Here is a 15,631-nt window from a genome sequence, read left to right as displayed (position 1 = left end):
CGGCCGTCTCCCTACCCACAGCCTCAGTCACTGCTCGGACAACTTCCACCTCGGCACAGCTTTCAGTTGCTTCTAATTTTTCTTCAACAGCTGTCAACCTGTCATTTAAATCTGTCATTTGCTTTTCCAGATTCATCTGAATTTCCTTTACTGTATAAAGTTCTGAGAGCACCTCTGCATGATTTTTGTCTATTTGAGCAGTAAGTGTCTTCATCAAAGAAAGAAGTTCATTAGAAATTTTGCTAGGGTCCTCCTTGGTAACATCGTCCCACTGGTTATGGGCACTCACTCGCTCGTAAGAAGAGATACAATCTTCAACTTCTTTGTCATCGGAGCCGGAGAAAATAGGGGGGATCTCGCTGACGCACGGCACCGGCACATACGAGGGTGGGTGGCGCCGTTGGAGGAGTCGGAAGAGTGCACGCGCCGTCGGTCATGATGGGGGGCAGAGCGCGACTCCGAAATTCCAGGTTAGTCGAAACCCAGCACTCCCACCACTTTCTAAGAAATTTATTAGCAACGGACGCAGGCGAACGTGCAGCAGTCACACGCGTTCTGCCAAGGACAGCAACCACGCGCTCATGCCGGTGGCGATGCTGCTGAGGCATAGGTTACTCTTTTTCGTTACAAGAGGTCAGGTGACCTAGCCGGGCAATTTACAGGCCCCTGATTTCCATTGCATTGCGCATACAAAGTCGCTTTGTGCTCGACTGCTGCTGTGTGCCATCCCCTCTCGCTAATACCACACAAGTGGAAAACGTGACAGTGGGGCTCCGCTCAAACTCATTCACCATTCCTTAAAGGATTTAGAACACGAACCGCCGCCCAGTCGATGTGTGATCGAAAAAGACGGGACCAACTATTTTTCAGCAGACACTGAACGACCACTTGTACTGGTGACCAGTGCGCTTCACCCAGTGTGGATTGGAATCACTCCAATAGTGTGCATTATGCAAAGTTGCTTGTAGTTTCTGCCAGAAGGCTTCATTTATCCATATGATGCTGCTCGAAATCTACGGTGACTGACCCGCTTTTGTGAGGACCCAGTTCGAGAAACCGAGACGATTGTGCAGGCCTCGTCTTCCAAGCATTCGTGCAGGTTGAGGTGGTAGTGGTGAAAGGCCAGGTTCTTTACAATCCCATAAACTGTTGACTTGGAAAGTGGTACCTGGGCGGCCACATCCCGCATGGTAGCATGAGGGTTTGAGGCCATAAATTCTGGAACATCCATGCGTAGGCTTGGGCACAGATAGAGTCCTCCGCCGCTGTTTCTTGAAGATACCGTCTTGTCCCAGGTTTTCATAATTTCTGTTCGTCAATGGGCTTGGTCTACCACCACACAGCCAGGACATATATTTTGCGGCCTTCCTATTCTTGTCATTTGTAGCTCCCGAGGCAAAGATCATGCCTGCCTTCTGCCCAGTGGAGAAAAACATGGAGAATGCGAGGTAACTAAACGCACCTTTACCCCTTTGCACTTACGTTGTCAATTTGTTTTTGTGGCAATAGGTCCAGTGGCAAAACAAAAAAGAATCATCCGTGCATTTTATCGGCGCTAAGACAACAGCCATCACAGCTTGTTTCCAACTAACACCAACCGCGACGTGTTGCTTCTGTCAGGAAGCGGCAGTTAAAACGCTAGCTTGATCACCATGTTTCTTTGTTTCCTTTATTTTGTTCTCGCTATCTGAGAAGGGGCCTGTCCGAGGGTGCTGCTTTATGATGCGGATGGGAGTACAGTCCCGTGGTATTTTTCAGATTTTGGGGGGGTTGATTTATCAATCGGAAAATTAGTGCACAAGTAATATTTCGCCAAACATACCGCAGTTAGATGTCCCTTGGTTGCCTCTCCAAATGCCTCAGTGACATTTTCATAATTGTTGCAGTACTTCTCGAATTATATAATTACAATTACCTAAGGAAGTTTCAGTAGCGAAAAAGTACTGGCGTCTACTGCCCAGTACTGGAAACAATTTGCACTAGGTTTTCTTCGAGTGACGCAACTGCTCTTTTTTTTTTAAATCTTAGTGCATGATAGTTGGGACACCTTGTATATACACATATATATTATGGAGTTTTACGCACTCAAACCGCGATAGCATTCTAAGGCATGCAGTAGTGGAGACTCCGGATTATTTTTCACCGCCCGGGCTTGTTTAATGTCCACCTAATGCACGGTAAACGGGTGCTTTTATAATTTTCGCTGTCTAAATTCGGCTGCCACAGACGTGATTTTATCCCGCGATGCCGACTTGACAGCGCAACACCAAAGCCACTACGCCTCCACGGCGGGTCACCACGCAGATCCCATAATCGCATCTTGCACTTTGCTTTTTAAATCTGTTTTTTCCGTTGAACAACTTTCCTAAAGTTAGCCGAGACACGGCATAAGAGTTGGGTGTGCGATGACCCATTGAAACGCTCTTATTAATTTGATTTTAAAACAAATAAGTACTGACTGGAGGAAGAGGCGCTTCTGAGCTTCACCGGAGTAACTGGTGTGGGTGGTGGCCGCAGGGCGCTGTCGTGAAGGCTCTGACGAGGCATTGATGGTCCAGCCAGGCTACACCGGTCATGATTGGGTCCAAAATTTGCCGACATCACTGGCACTTGCGCACGCCTCGGCAGCTGCACGCAGTGTATGCGTGGAAAAGTCAATTCAATAGCATCCGAAGAGTAATTTCTCCAGGCTAATTTTATGGATTGCCTTACCAACATTTCGTTTTTTTTTTTCATTCAATGCTGACAAAAACAGTTCAGACACACTTGCACATCATCTACACAAACGACAATATAAAGAACTTGCCTTTTTAACGAAACTCGGGTTCACGTTCCGGAGTTCTGGGTTCAGCTCAAAAACAATGCTGAACTGAAGCTGAAATACAAAAGTGAAAAACCGAAGTCATTTACCAGGTAGAAAGACAGTGGTGTACAAAATGTTGGTGCCGGCCACCATTTGCCTAGCAGCGCTCTGTTACCTGCACCGACGCCGGCACCCCTAGAAATGTCAATTCCATGACACGACTGCTGGCACTCTCACATACTTGGCGAAATAGGTACCGAGGTAGAAATCTCTTAGTCTCAATGAAAATATGGCTGTCATAGCAGGGAACGGCATGCGCAACTGGATACTAAAGCGAAGTCAACAGGCCAACTAGGTCCCCATATCATGAAACAGCAACGTGATGTGCAAGAATACTTCACACATGGGGCTTGCATTCCATACCTGCCAACGTGTCATCCTTTGAATTCGTAAGCAGTAGTCACGGACATCACAAATACAGCAGAGATTTGGCAAGAGGAAGAAACGAATATGCATTTTCTTTATATTCGCCCTTAGCCCGCACTTTTCCAATATACACACGCCGTTTGTTTGCAATTTACGCTTTAATGCAGCACATAAGGCGTAGGAAAACCAGGCAGAAAATAGATTTAAAAGCGACGCAGTGTTTACAAATCGAAGTGACCTTTTCAGCTAAATTATTTTTTCGGGTTAAGCACAACTAGGTACGCTCTCAGGAGCCCCGCACTGGCGAGCATACAATTTAGTTGATTTTAATGATTCCTTTGTGCTCTGAATAATACAGTGCAGTGTAATTATCCAAAGTTTCTAATGTAGTCAGTGCTGAGAAAATGGTCTTTTTTTACAAATGATTGAAATCAATTCGTTAACTATTGAATAATTGATTATATTCGCTTCTGACATTTTTCGATTTTCACACTTTAAAACAAAGTTATCGCAATGTGAATGGAGTTGCCAACGAGTGCTAATCGCAATATGACGTCTTTAGATATGTGTCGTACTCCTCAAAACAATCGTCCTTCAACAAGCATCATACATCGACTTAGCCTTCCGGATGCAGATTGCCAACAGCTACAGGCGATGACGCCACGTTCGGGCCATCCATTCCTGCTGATATCTTGCTAGCTGAAACAATGTTCTCGTGATTGAGATTCTAACATTGTGTCGTCAATGCCTGCCTTTTTCTCTTTAGTCTTGTTCGCCCCATTCTTCAACAGCTTCGAAATTTTTTTGCATACAGAATATATGTTTTAATACTCTGTAAAACGCGGCTGCATTTATCTAATACAAAACAGATGTCAAATTTGTAAACTTTACAACAAATTCGGCCCAGTTAAGTGGTAAACTAATCTGGCAAATTACATGCCCAGGGAGAGGAAGCAACAAGGTTTTGTGTAAAATGTTCAGAATAGAACACTTAACCGACGATGGTTAAAACCAAATGAGGATATCCAGATGCATGCGGATCTTCGGATACTGAATTCGAAATATCCGTTTGAAATAAAAACCTCGAATATTTTTCATTCGATACACATCTCTAGGTGACTTCAGCTCACAAGGACCTTGAAACAGTCGTCTTTTGCCAATATTCAGCAAATTCCTTCACTCCGAACAATGACTTCACCCGACCATACATAACATCATTAACGTAGTAGTTCTGCGGAAACCCGCAAGGTGGAGAGAAAAAATGAATAAAGGGAAAATCAGACATCCACCCGTTTGTAGCAATTGCTACAAAGGGTTGATGTCTGATTTTCCCTTTATTCATAACATCGTTAAACACTCGATTACTCGGAGTGTGCGGTAGAGCACCATTACAGTGAGTGTACTCGGAAGAAGGCACTTACCTCCTTGCGCATTGTTTCCCCATGCTCTTCCCACTGCACCAATATACATTGCTTATTCTTGTCTATGCTGACCACCGTGGCCGAGTGAATGCGCCCTGCAAACAGAGGTCAAGGAACACTGTAAAGTTAGGAATCTAAAGGAGGACACAGTTCAAGTGAAACATGCTAACATTTAACACGCCGAAAAATTACCTCGTTTTCCCCGCAAGATCTAACATACCAGTTATGCTAAAACTACTGCCAAACCATAAAAGCAATTCAAGCGTACAAGACAATGCAAGCCCCACACTAGCATACGCTGGAGCAAGTTTGCAGTTTTGATCAGTTCGCGAATAAAGTTACTCATTAAAAAAGCTACTATTACACAACAATCTAATTTACTTATGTCCGCGACGACAAAAAGAAAGGGTTAAGAAGAAGTTATAAATTTACTTAGTACGAAATGGCGATTCTACTCTGAAGTAAAGAAAACATTTTCTCGTCTTATCGGGCCATGAATCGAAATACTTCAGCTATAAATTTGCCCTATAGGCAACGCCGTACGCATCACAGAGGCAGCAAGCAAAGTTTGAGCCCGTTTGGGGTGGTAGGAAATTGGCAGTTGAAATTTCGAAATTGCGTCTGAATTGTACCGTAGTCTGGTGACACTTAGTAGTGACCAAATGAAACGCAACCTCGGAGTAGGTCAAGCTTATCGTGAAATAGCATTAAGTGTAGCTCACGAAAGAAAAATCAAAGGCCCATTCTTAAAGATGGTTGAACGCGAAGCTTTCCCCCGACACAAACTGAATCGAAGTCAAAGTCCAGACCCAACGACCACGCAAAGAACCCCAAAAATGCTGAGCGACCCGATGCTCTGCATATGTGCTTAGATTGCTTGTTTAGGATTGTATTTTTTGAACGTTGAAGTTGAACGAAGACATTTCCTGAAGTTGCATAGCCCCTTGCCGTTTATGAACGGTCACGGGCGTCTGACGCGATGCGATCCCATGTATCGGCAACGGCATGCAGAAGTCATGCGTATCCGTCGACAATCCGATCGGAGCGTCTGCACCAACGAGACGGAAGCCAGACGCCGTCGCCGCGCTGATCCCGAGGTTTGCAAGTGGGAGAACGCGGCCAAACGCCAGCGACTCTACGCAGAACCACCTGAAGAGTCGCGTCTCTTCAGGTGGTTTCGCGTCGCATCAAGCAAATCTCCAATCACTTCAGAACAGGGCCGCCCGCTTCATTTTATGGAATTTGCGCATCGCAGGTGTACCATCAATGAAACAGACACTCGGATTTCCAAACTTGGTATTACGACAGAAGTTTGCGCGCTTAGCCCTCTTTCCTAAGATTCACTATTCCCATCCCGCTCTTAAAGACGAACTGTTCCTTCGCCAATCGTACATTTCACCTGGTGTCGGATCACCAAATGACGGTAGGGGTACCAGCAAGAGCCTCGTAGTTTTACTCGTGGACGCCGTGGACTATCGACGACTGGAATCACCTTCCGGCCTCCCCCGCTGCCATCTGTGACACCGCTAATTTCAAGAAGGTAGCCAACGATTTCATATGTATTCACCGCTCCTCTCTAATGCCCAACGGCTTTGAAAGTACGCGAACAAATAAATATAAGATAAACACTAAAAGTGCCTGGCGTTCAACAAAAAAAATACGAATCGCTTTTTGACAACACTAAAAGCACTGTTGTGAACTTTTCCAAACAAATTACGTAATCACCCGCAGTAGTTCTGCAAAGTTTGAAATCCCAATCGCTCGCAACTAGTGGCCCTATAAGACAAGGAACGCCCGCGTATTCCAGATAAACTGCGCAGCACATTACATCTCCTATACATCTGTTTTTATTAAACAACTTGATCATGAATATGTGTCCTTCAGTATCACTATATTCCCGGTACTACCTTTGGTTCTGCAGGCAGGACACAAATGAAGCATTCAAATTTATAATTCTCGTCAGGTGTGGGTGGCACAAACCTAAAATTGCGAATAAACAATAGATTTGCAGTGAAATTCTACATCATCTCTTTGATGACTCATTAGGAGTGGTGCTCAACGGCTGCACGGTGGAAGAGATTTTGCCAGCCCTAGAGATTGCAGTCATGCCCCCGTTACTGCTCGTTTCCTAACCAGTGTGGTTGCAAACTAATGAACCACGCAATGTACTAATACAAATTTTTATTGTTAGGTTTTTGTCACGGTTTCACTTGTGACGCACAATTAACGCCGTTATTCATTATCTAAGCTTTAACCATGGCCTAATCATTCCAGTCGACGCCATCTTTGACTTCGAAAAAGCTTTTTACAAAGTACCTCATGAGTGGCTTCTAAAAATTTATCAATTAGGCCCTAATCCTTTTTGTCTTAGAATTGATCTGTATTTTCTTGACTAAGAGTCGCTTAGATGTTCGCTTATGCTAGCAATAATTGTTCGACTAGAAGCCCTGTTCTACCCGGGGTACTTGAAGGCAGCACTAGGGTAACCAGTTTTAATATTTGCATGATTGATCTTCATGCTATCATTTCTTCTAACACACATCTATTCGCAGATTGTGTGGTTTATTGTCCCATCCATAATGACAATGACACCCGATCACTTCAAGAAGACGTCGTTAGATGTAGTCACTGGCTAATATTACAGAACGCTAAGAAAATATTACTCTTTTTGTTGTTGTTTTTTTTTACAAGCAAGAAGCATCTCAGTCCCATGAAGTAAGTCATCTGCAACTCCGAAATATCTTCTTTCGATACATGGAGGCACCGGGCGTCACCTTGTGAACCATTGTTTTTTGGTGCTCGCGCAGAAAATATCGCTAACGAAGCAAACCACACTGCTTGATACTTTCAACAGTACTAGCGTCCGGCTCTCTTCTAAGAGAAACCACCAGACTATTCAAAATCGGATCTCACTAACTTGTAACGTGCATGCTCTATTCGAGACTCAGAAAAATATTTCTTTTCTCATGGTCACTTCCCAAATCGTGGCCCGTGTTTCGCCATTCGAAGTCCGCCATACCACCGCCATTACTCCACAGGGGAAGGCTAACCGTTCTGCAGGCGTTCACAACAAAGTTCCTTCACTCACTCACTCACTCACTCATTCCTTTCTCATGGACTTTGAGTTTAAAACCACGCATTTGGCTAATTTACTCTTAATACTCATACCACAATGGCGTCCCAAAACTAAAATCTGACGCACATCTTGCTAATCAAGAGCTGAAGCCTCTCAGACGCAGGACGTGCCTTAACCACAGGTTTTACTATTCGCTTTTAGTGTCTCGTGTATTCTCGAGGCTCACTGTCGCTCCTGCCGCACAAACCATGCAAAAGTTGTCAAACCTCGCCGGCTCAGACTGACGCCCAACTGCTTCCGTTCACCCCCCTCCCCCCGTTCTTTTTCTGTGCGGCTGTTTTCACTGCAAACGGGGAACACTTCCGAAAAACGATGTGCACCACTCGAGCGCACGTGTAAAATCGCGTGCCTTGGGCACTACAGGTGCAAGTAAATAAATAAGTTACCGACGTTTACGATACCGCCAGGCACAATAAGTATTTTGCAAATTGTGAAGACAATAACATTGAACTACCAGCAGCAACGTACTAGCGCCATCCCGTTATTGTGCAGAACACATTACGCTCATTTCTTTGAACTAAAGCAGCAAATACCGGTCAGTATACGACACCATCAAACTGATTACTTTGCCTCCTCTGCGTGTCAGGCTCAGCTGATCACGAGAGAACATGCACACGAGACTTGCAAAATTACGGCCGGCAAGGAACTCCCGTGCATAATACAGTTCCGGATAAAGTATGTAAATTTATTCAAGATTAAACAAGCTCAAAATGGAAAACTACCTTTCCGACAACACCACACAGCGTCGGCCACCGAAAAAAGGTGCTTCACACCACAAGGCCGTTGAGATAGAGAACGATAAAGAGCAAAGGCGGGGAGGTTAACCAGATATTAGCGTCCGGTTTGCTACCCTACACTGGGGGTGATGACAGGGGTTAAAATGAGGACAGAGAAGAAAGGGTTAAAAAAGGCACACCAGCCGTTGAGAATGCACAGATCACCTATTACTTCTAAATAACCACTGGCGCATATAGCACGCAGAGTGCGGCAACACCCGTAAAACGGGACACAACCATGAAAAAAATAACTTTAAAGTTCTTCCTTGCAGAATATACTGCACGGCGCCGAACAAGCAAAAAAGACGCGTCGTGAGTGGTTAATGGATGTTTACCAAACACTATTCGCACTTACTGCGGCATACCCACCGGTCACTGCTGCTACGAATACCCGACGCCGCACTCAACTGCGACTTTATGTCTGGAGTTGAACGTTAGTGATTGTGGGGAAAAAAGCCTTTGAAGTCCACAATCGCATCGCCGAAGCAGTGTGCTGCCGATTGCTTTCAAAGGCGCTGCCTAATCGCGTTACCAAGGCAGTATTTTTTCTTGTAAATTCACGATGGGGTCATTTGGGTCGAAAAGTGAGGTCTCTTCCTTCAAAAACTGCACGTCTGAACTGTTGCGCTACGTTTCTTTTTTTTTTTAGCTCTGCGGGTATTTACTTCAAAAAACTAAAAGCTAAAAAAAAAGATGCGAACCAAGAGAAAACCGTAAGAAATTCGCCACAGAACGCGTGTCGTGATAGTGTGATCACCGGATCGATTACGTAGCTTTAGTAGTGATGCTTCGTATGCAATTAAAGGCAGCTCGAATGGGACTGCGACAGAATAGAAAGACGAATGCCTCATGTTCGTCCAGCAGTCCGATTTGTGCTGTCGTTATAAAGAAGATCAACCAGCTCAGCATATTTTGCAACCTACTGCAAGTCTCGTGTATTAACGGACGTGTATTCCACAAGAAGGAAGGCTGGGTTATTGCAGAGCCACAATGCCGCAAGTACCAGAAAACATTTGAAATACGTGTCGTCATGCTAACGCACCACCGTGAGGGTAGCTGTGCGGAATTTACCAAAATTAAACTGACCATCTACCCTTCTTTATAGTTCGTGGACAATCGAGATAATGCCTAGGCTTCGTGAAGCGCCGGTGCAGACTGCGAGTTGACGCATTGAAGCAAAGCTGCGCAGGGATGGCCGAATGCGTTGCTTCCTGTCGCCTGCTACATACCCTGGGCTTACCGAGGCTTCCCGGCTTTGGAAATAATTTGAACGTAGCACAATTTCCTTCTCTATGGTAGCAAATTACCGCCACCGGGAAGGCAACCTTGCTTTTATTGCGATAGCAATTATACGGACACCCCAGGCGCATTTCTTCCATCGCCGTAAGGCTCCGTACAAAGTCCAAGGGCGACACATTCGTCACCGCGCGCCGTGTGCTGTATGTGCGAGTGAAAGTGTGCGAGGGCGAGCCGACGAAAGCAGCTTAATCTCGCTCGAGCGAGTGAGGAATGCGGGCCGGAAGCCCGCCCTCAATTGTCATGCGCGAGGCACGGGGATGAGGGGAGGGAGGGGGGCCTTTTCCGGCCGCTGCTGCTTACGGCGCGGGCGAGCTTCAAAGCGATCTGAGATGCTTGCAGAGTGCGCATAGTGCGGGTAGCTTCGTGTGCTCAGTACTTTCGACGTTTTGCTCGCGTCGAAGCGAGATGCGCGAAAGTCTATTCGATCGCTGCTGGTGCCGCGATTACTCACTCCAGCATTTTGACAGCGAGTTTCCGCGCCCATCGAGCGAGGTGTATTCATGTCTACCTGTGCGCGCGTGACACTATGCTCGTTAATTTAGTAAAAACAGGTTGGCAGGCAAGTTGGTTTGAATCCATGATAGACTGTGAATGCGCTACTGTTCAGTCGCACTTACATATTCTATCATTGTTAATTTAGTCAGTGAGCGAATGTTTACAAGTTTATAGGCCCATAAGACCACTACCCTTACTCCCGATAGCTATCTACTAATTTGCTATCGCAATCGGTGTTTCGCCTATCGACCGAAACTACTACTTTGTGTACAGCACGCAAAAGGTCACCGCTTTCCCGAGTTTGAGCCTTAAGATTTGCTAGATGTCGGCGAATGTTTTTTGGGGGGGTTGGGGGAGTGGGCTTAGAATCTCATCCCTCTCTAATTCCAGCGGTTCGCTGAAAGAGTAAATTTTCCGTTAAAACTAAAGTTTGCTGTGGGCGATACAGTTCATTTGCTCAGGGTGGCGCATCCGCCGACCTGAGACGTAGTACCGCAAGGAAGACTTCGTGCGACCCTCCTCGAGCAACAAGTCACTGCTGCCAGCGAAGTTTCGGTTCACCGCACGCAGCTTCGAGCACCCGCAAAATCTAGCAGACGGGAAAAAAAAAATGAAACGAACCTGCGCAGGGTAGTTTCAATGCGCGGTTGCGCAGGTGGGACTAGACCTCCGTGGAGCAGAGCCACGGGATTACGTGTTCACCCCGCCTCATGGCATCGCTGCGGAACGTGTGCCTGCGAACCGCTACTTGGGCTCGTCAGGTGCTGACAACAGGGCTTGGCATTTTTATACGACGAGCGCGCGCAAGCGTTCACTTGAAGAAAGGCGAAAACACGAAAATTTATGCATGACAGACAAGAGCTCCCGAATGTTCTGGAAAGGTTGCAGTGCGAAACGAAGAACAGTGCGTCGTCGAGTCGCAGCGTTAAACAAACCCGAAACGGCAACACAGCGAGATATGTACGAAAGAGCCAAAGTCTCGGCGGTGCGTGACGAGATAAGCGTGATGAGCAGGAGGGCATGCAAAAAAAGACAAAAAATGTCAAGCGGCCCACAAACGCGGACATATAGCACTGGAAAGCAGCGACGTGTCCGATCACCAGCGAAAGGCTACGAAAGGCAACGTGAGGAAGAAACAAACAAGAGCGCGATTGAGACGTGGCTACCAGCAGGCTTCGCGGCACGACCGCCATCGAGCTGAGCGGAAACCGAGTAAACAAAGCTGAACTGTATATGCCACTAAGTTTTTTTGCTCCGTGCCATTACATGCTCCAGCCATAAGAGAAGAAGCGTTTCCTGTTTTTAGCTATCATACGCAGATTACCGTGACGTATTTTCTGATGGAGCCTACACTGGAATCATGACAACGGCCGCAGCCGTAGTCGCATCAGCGTGATAAGAATGCATTGGTCACGCTGCTCCTATCTGACCCCTAGATAATACATTAAAGAGGAGATGCGGCTTCGCGATACGTTGGAGATCAAACAAAACGCGAATGTACAGAACCCGGAACAACACAATGAATGCAAGACGAATAAAGAAGAAATCGACAAGGAAACAAATGCCAAATGGAACAGCTCAGCATCAATGCGTGAAGTTAAACAGAAAAAAAATTCAGGAAGGAAAACGCACCACGCCAGAGAGGCAGAATTTAAATGAGTTAAACAAAAAGGGTTGAGGTTGAATGGTGAATAAGAGATGAACGAGGTTAAATGACTAAGTATGAGGTTGATGAGCGAAAGAGAGGCCTTGGTCTGAGACGAAGTGAGCAGACTACATCAGCAATCACTCATCGCACACTCCCGTGTTGACGCGAATTCCTTTACAAGCCCAGTAGATTAAACTTTTCTTTTTCAGGTGCTCTAGAACCGTGGATTATGCCGCAGCGACGGGTTCAGGAAAAGAAGTGTCGCATTCCTGGGCAATCGTCGATGGTCGCGCTTATATTTCAGCAGTGTTGTGCTCTCCCGTGCTTTCCGACGACACGGTCTCGATTCCGCTAAGTTACGGCGTCACATCACGGAAGCGCAGACGAAACACTAGCCTGCCTCGGAGCTTTCTGAAATGCGTGCAAGACACCTTTTAAAGCGAAAGCATGCTAAGGCTACTTCCCTCGGTAATCTGCCAGTCCGTCCGTCCGTCTCGCTAACGTACGACAGGATGCGCTGCTTAGGTATGCATGCGGTCTACGCAGGTATACACGAGAATGGCTTATGACTACGCGGGACTACTGAGATTTATGAATACGACCATATACAGCTAATACTAAAGGGGTATTAGGAGTAATTAAGGTTAATAGAACTTCTGAACTTAGGAACGTTGAAATAAGCCTAAATAGGACTGCTTCAGGCTGAATAGTAAGGAGGCCTATTTCGGATTAATTAAAACAAATTATTTAAGCGTAACAATTATTGACTAAGTTATTAGGAATATTCAGGATAATGAAGATTGTTTGGGGTGAAATTTTATAATAATCATGAGTAATTAACGTTAAACAGTTAGGCCGCATCAACAATAAGGGTACTGATGATTATGAAGCCTAATTTTGATTGGTTATGGTTAGGTTAAGGCTAATATAAAATAATTACAGGTAATTAAGATGACTTAAGCCCTATTAAGAAAATTAAGTTTGAAATAAGCTCAATCAAGAATAAGGAGGTGAATGAAAACGCATGGTGGATTACCCAACCCTAATTCAGAACAATTACAATTACATTCATATCGCCAAATGAGATTATTCCTGCTCATTAGGTCGCCCAATTGCGACACAGCAGCAAGCCACAGCAATACTTGCATCCCATTCAGTCATACTGGACACAGGGAGCCACGCTGTGCGTAGCTCAGCAACGCAATCATTCATTTCATGAGTGCAAGATGAGTGACTCGAAATAATTCTTACGCGCTCTGTCACAAGGTTCATCAGGGAGTTGCTGCAGAAGGTATTTTTTTTTTCCTAATCGTAACGCGAACTCATTGTTTCACCGTGGAGCAGCCGATCCATTACGCAGTGAAGTCGTTGCTGTATACGCACTCTTGCAATCTTAAAAATATCGTGACAGCGTCGACCGCCGGACGTGTCCGTCACGGCCTTGTAGCCGTGACGGAAACTCCTGAAGCGAACAAAACGGCAGATTAATTTCGAAATGAAAATTGCTTTGCACGCCCGAGCACACCGTTTTCGATTCTGTCACCTCCCTGCGCTACGAAGCCACTGACGCGATGAGCAGTCGACGCTCGCGTGATATTAATAAATAATTGCTAGGATGTACGTTTTGCAGAGCCTTTACCCAAGAAAAGGTCTCGCGATAGCTCGCGCAGACATAATTGTAGGAGGGTTCTGTTTTGATTAGTAAGCGCACCGTTGGCACAAAACCCCGCCACCGAAAAATAAGAAGGGTGCCATGGGCGGCTATGCAGTAAACCGTCAAGCGACACGCAAACTTCTCGTATGCAGACCGCGTACACACACACAAACAGTTCGGGCGCCTAGTGTAACAGTCAAACACTCCGAACATGGTGGGACCATTCATCTGACTTCAATATAAAAAAAAAGAAAAACGAGCATCGCTCAGAACGAGGGTCAGCCTCTCCTGTTACTTTCATTGCGGTTAAGCGTGTGCTTCCTCACTTCACTTTAGGCTTACGTTAAAAAAAAAAAAAAAAGTCTGCTCAAGGCGAAGCCTCACCGTCACTTCGTTCAATGTCGACGCTGCAACCAATTCGGAGCCCTCCCACTTGTGCAGCCATTGCGGTAGTGGATGCAACAGTCGGGTTGGATCGAGGCCGAAATCAGTAGCAGGAACACATACGAGTAGATAGCTTTAAAACTAGTGTTACTGAACTCCTTCCCAAGGTCGATCCAAATAGGTCGGGCGAAAAGCGGTTCAGTACAAATTGTCACCGACATCAGGCAAGGGTGGTTATGGGAGCAGCGATTGAAGCGCGACTATGTTTGGACGGAACAAACATTGGCAAAGAAAAAAGCGTTTTTTTATTCAAGCGAGACGCAGTTACATTCATTAAACAAAAATAAGATGCCTGATCAATCTTATATATTCGGGACGAGTTAATAAACTACACCTTTATTTAATTTTATTATGATTAGTAAATACATTTGTTTCCAGCGCCCATTGTTACAGGGGGCGTTTACGCCGCTATTACTTGCAATGCGATGCAGCTCCTGAAATGTGCAGAAATGCGCGCTCGTAAAGTTCACCTGTCGAAATCCGCCCCCCTCACCCGTTCTGCTTTTTTGCTTGTCGACGTTTCTCTGAATTTGGTGACGTGGGTAGCTTTGTCCCTTCTTAACCTATTCAGTCAAAAGTAGTGAGTTACGACCGCCAGATAATTGTTTAGTTGTTTTCCTGCGACTGAGCTGGCCGACGGGCTTGGCGTCCGACAATAGGACCAGCACTCTGCACCTAATGCTTTCGTCGGCCTCCAAAGAAAGTGTGTTCTGTGCAGGGGTGCGATTTCGACAACCGTACGGCTGGCCTTTTCCTGCATCGCTTTCCGTGCTGAAAACTCGAAACGTTCATCAAGTCGAATGGCGGGGTACTTGAATATATAGCTCTAAAGGCAGGCCAACAAAACAAATTTCGCGCCTTCGAAAACAAAATGACGTCACTTCTGTTTTTAACGGATATGTTGTGTAACGGAAGTGTTCCCTCCACATACAGACGCCGCTAAGCCCCAGTAACCGCCGATGAAGCGCCATGTTTTGAACGTATAGGCTCCTATGGAAGCTTCGCTACCAGGTGTATTTACCTTGTCCTTCCCGTGACAGCTAGCTTAAATAGTTTTACGATCAGTCATTGATTTCTGGCCTAGGGGGCTATTCTGGACATTCCGCCATTTTCTTCGATGCGTGACGTAGGCGCGACGCAAACAAAATGGCGCTGATGGACCCGTTTTGCTTACGTAACGTGACGCCAACTTGACGTTTCGCCTAAGAAACCGAAATGAAGGCACTGAATGTAGCGTTATCGGTAAAGCAAAACAGTTTTCCTCCGCAGTAAAAATAAAGCAGCTATCTCAAAGCGCATGATTATTCCGTCGAAAACGCTTCTCGCTTCCGTCGTCTGCTGCGTACAAGCCGTCGTCTGCTTCAATAGCTAGGATGCGTGCCCCCTGTTGCAAACCCAGCGCTGGCACGAGTTGTTGCATATGGGTCGCAAGCCCCAAGGGTAGCGTTGGCCTGGCGGCCTGCGGCACAACTGGAAGCATCCGAAGGTCCTGGCAAAGCATGAGTCGACTGCTAACAGAACAACTTGTT

The 15,631-nt window shown here is 46.0% G+C and overlaps 1 protein-coding gene across 2 annotated transcripts in view; it reads right to left on the bottom strand.

Moving 5' to 3' along the window:
* The window catches only part of LOC126530094 (kinesin-like protein KIF2A), a 62,412-nt gene extending 48,152 nt beyond the window's left edge, over positions 1-14,260 (bottom strand). The window contains exons 1-4 of one of the 2 annotated variants that reach the window (XM_072288169.1): positions 14,043-14,260; positions 4,651-4,745; positions 2,807-2,875; positions 2,460-2,628 (exon numbers count right to left, since the gene is read on the bottom strand). In XM_072288169.1, the coding sequence (XP_072144270.1) occupies positions 2,460-2,628; positions 2,807-2,875; positions 4,651-4,745; positions 14,043-14,103 (394 nt within the window). In that variant the 5' untranslated portion in view covers positions 14,104-14,260. The remainder of the gene's footprint in view (positions 1-2,459; positions 2,629-2,806; positions 2,876-4,650; positions 4,746-14,042) is intronic. The other variant, XM_050177537.3, reaches the window with a different exon arrangement.
* Between the last annotated feature and the right edge of the window lie 1,371 nt (positions 14,261-15,631).

The sequence above is a fragment of the Dermacentor andersoni genome, chromosome 5 (genome assembly GCF_023375885.2).
Source record: "Dermacentor andersoni chromosome 5, qqDerAnde1_hic_scaffold, whole genome shotgun sequence".
Lineage (NCBI taxonomy): Eukaryota > Metazoa > Arthropoda > Arachnida > Ixodida > Ixodidae > Dermacentor > Dermacentor andersoni.
Note: the sequence above shows the minus strand (reverse complement) of the source record. Positions and strands in the feature narration are given on the sequence as shown.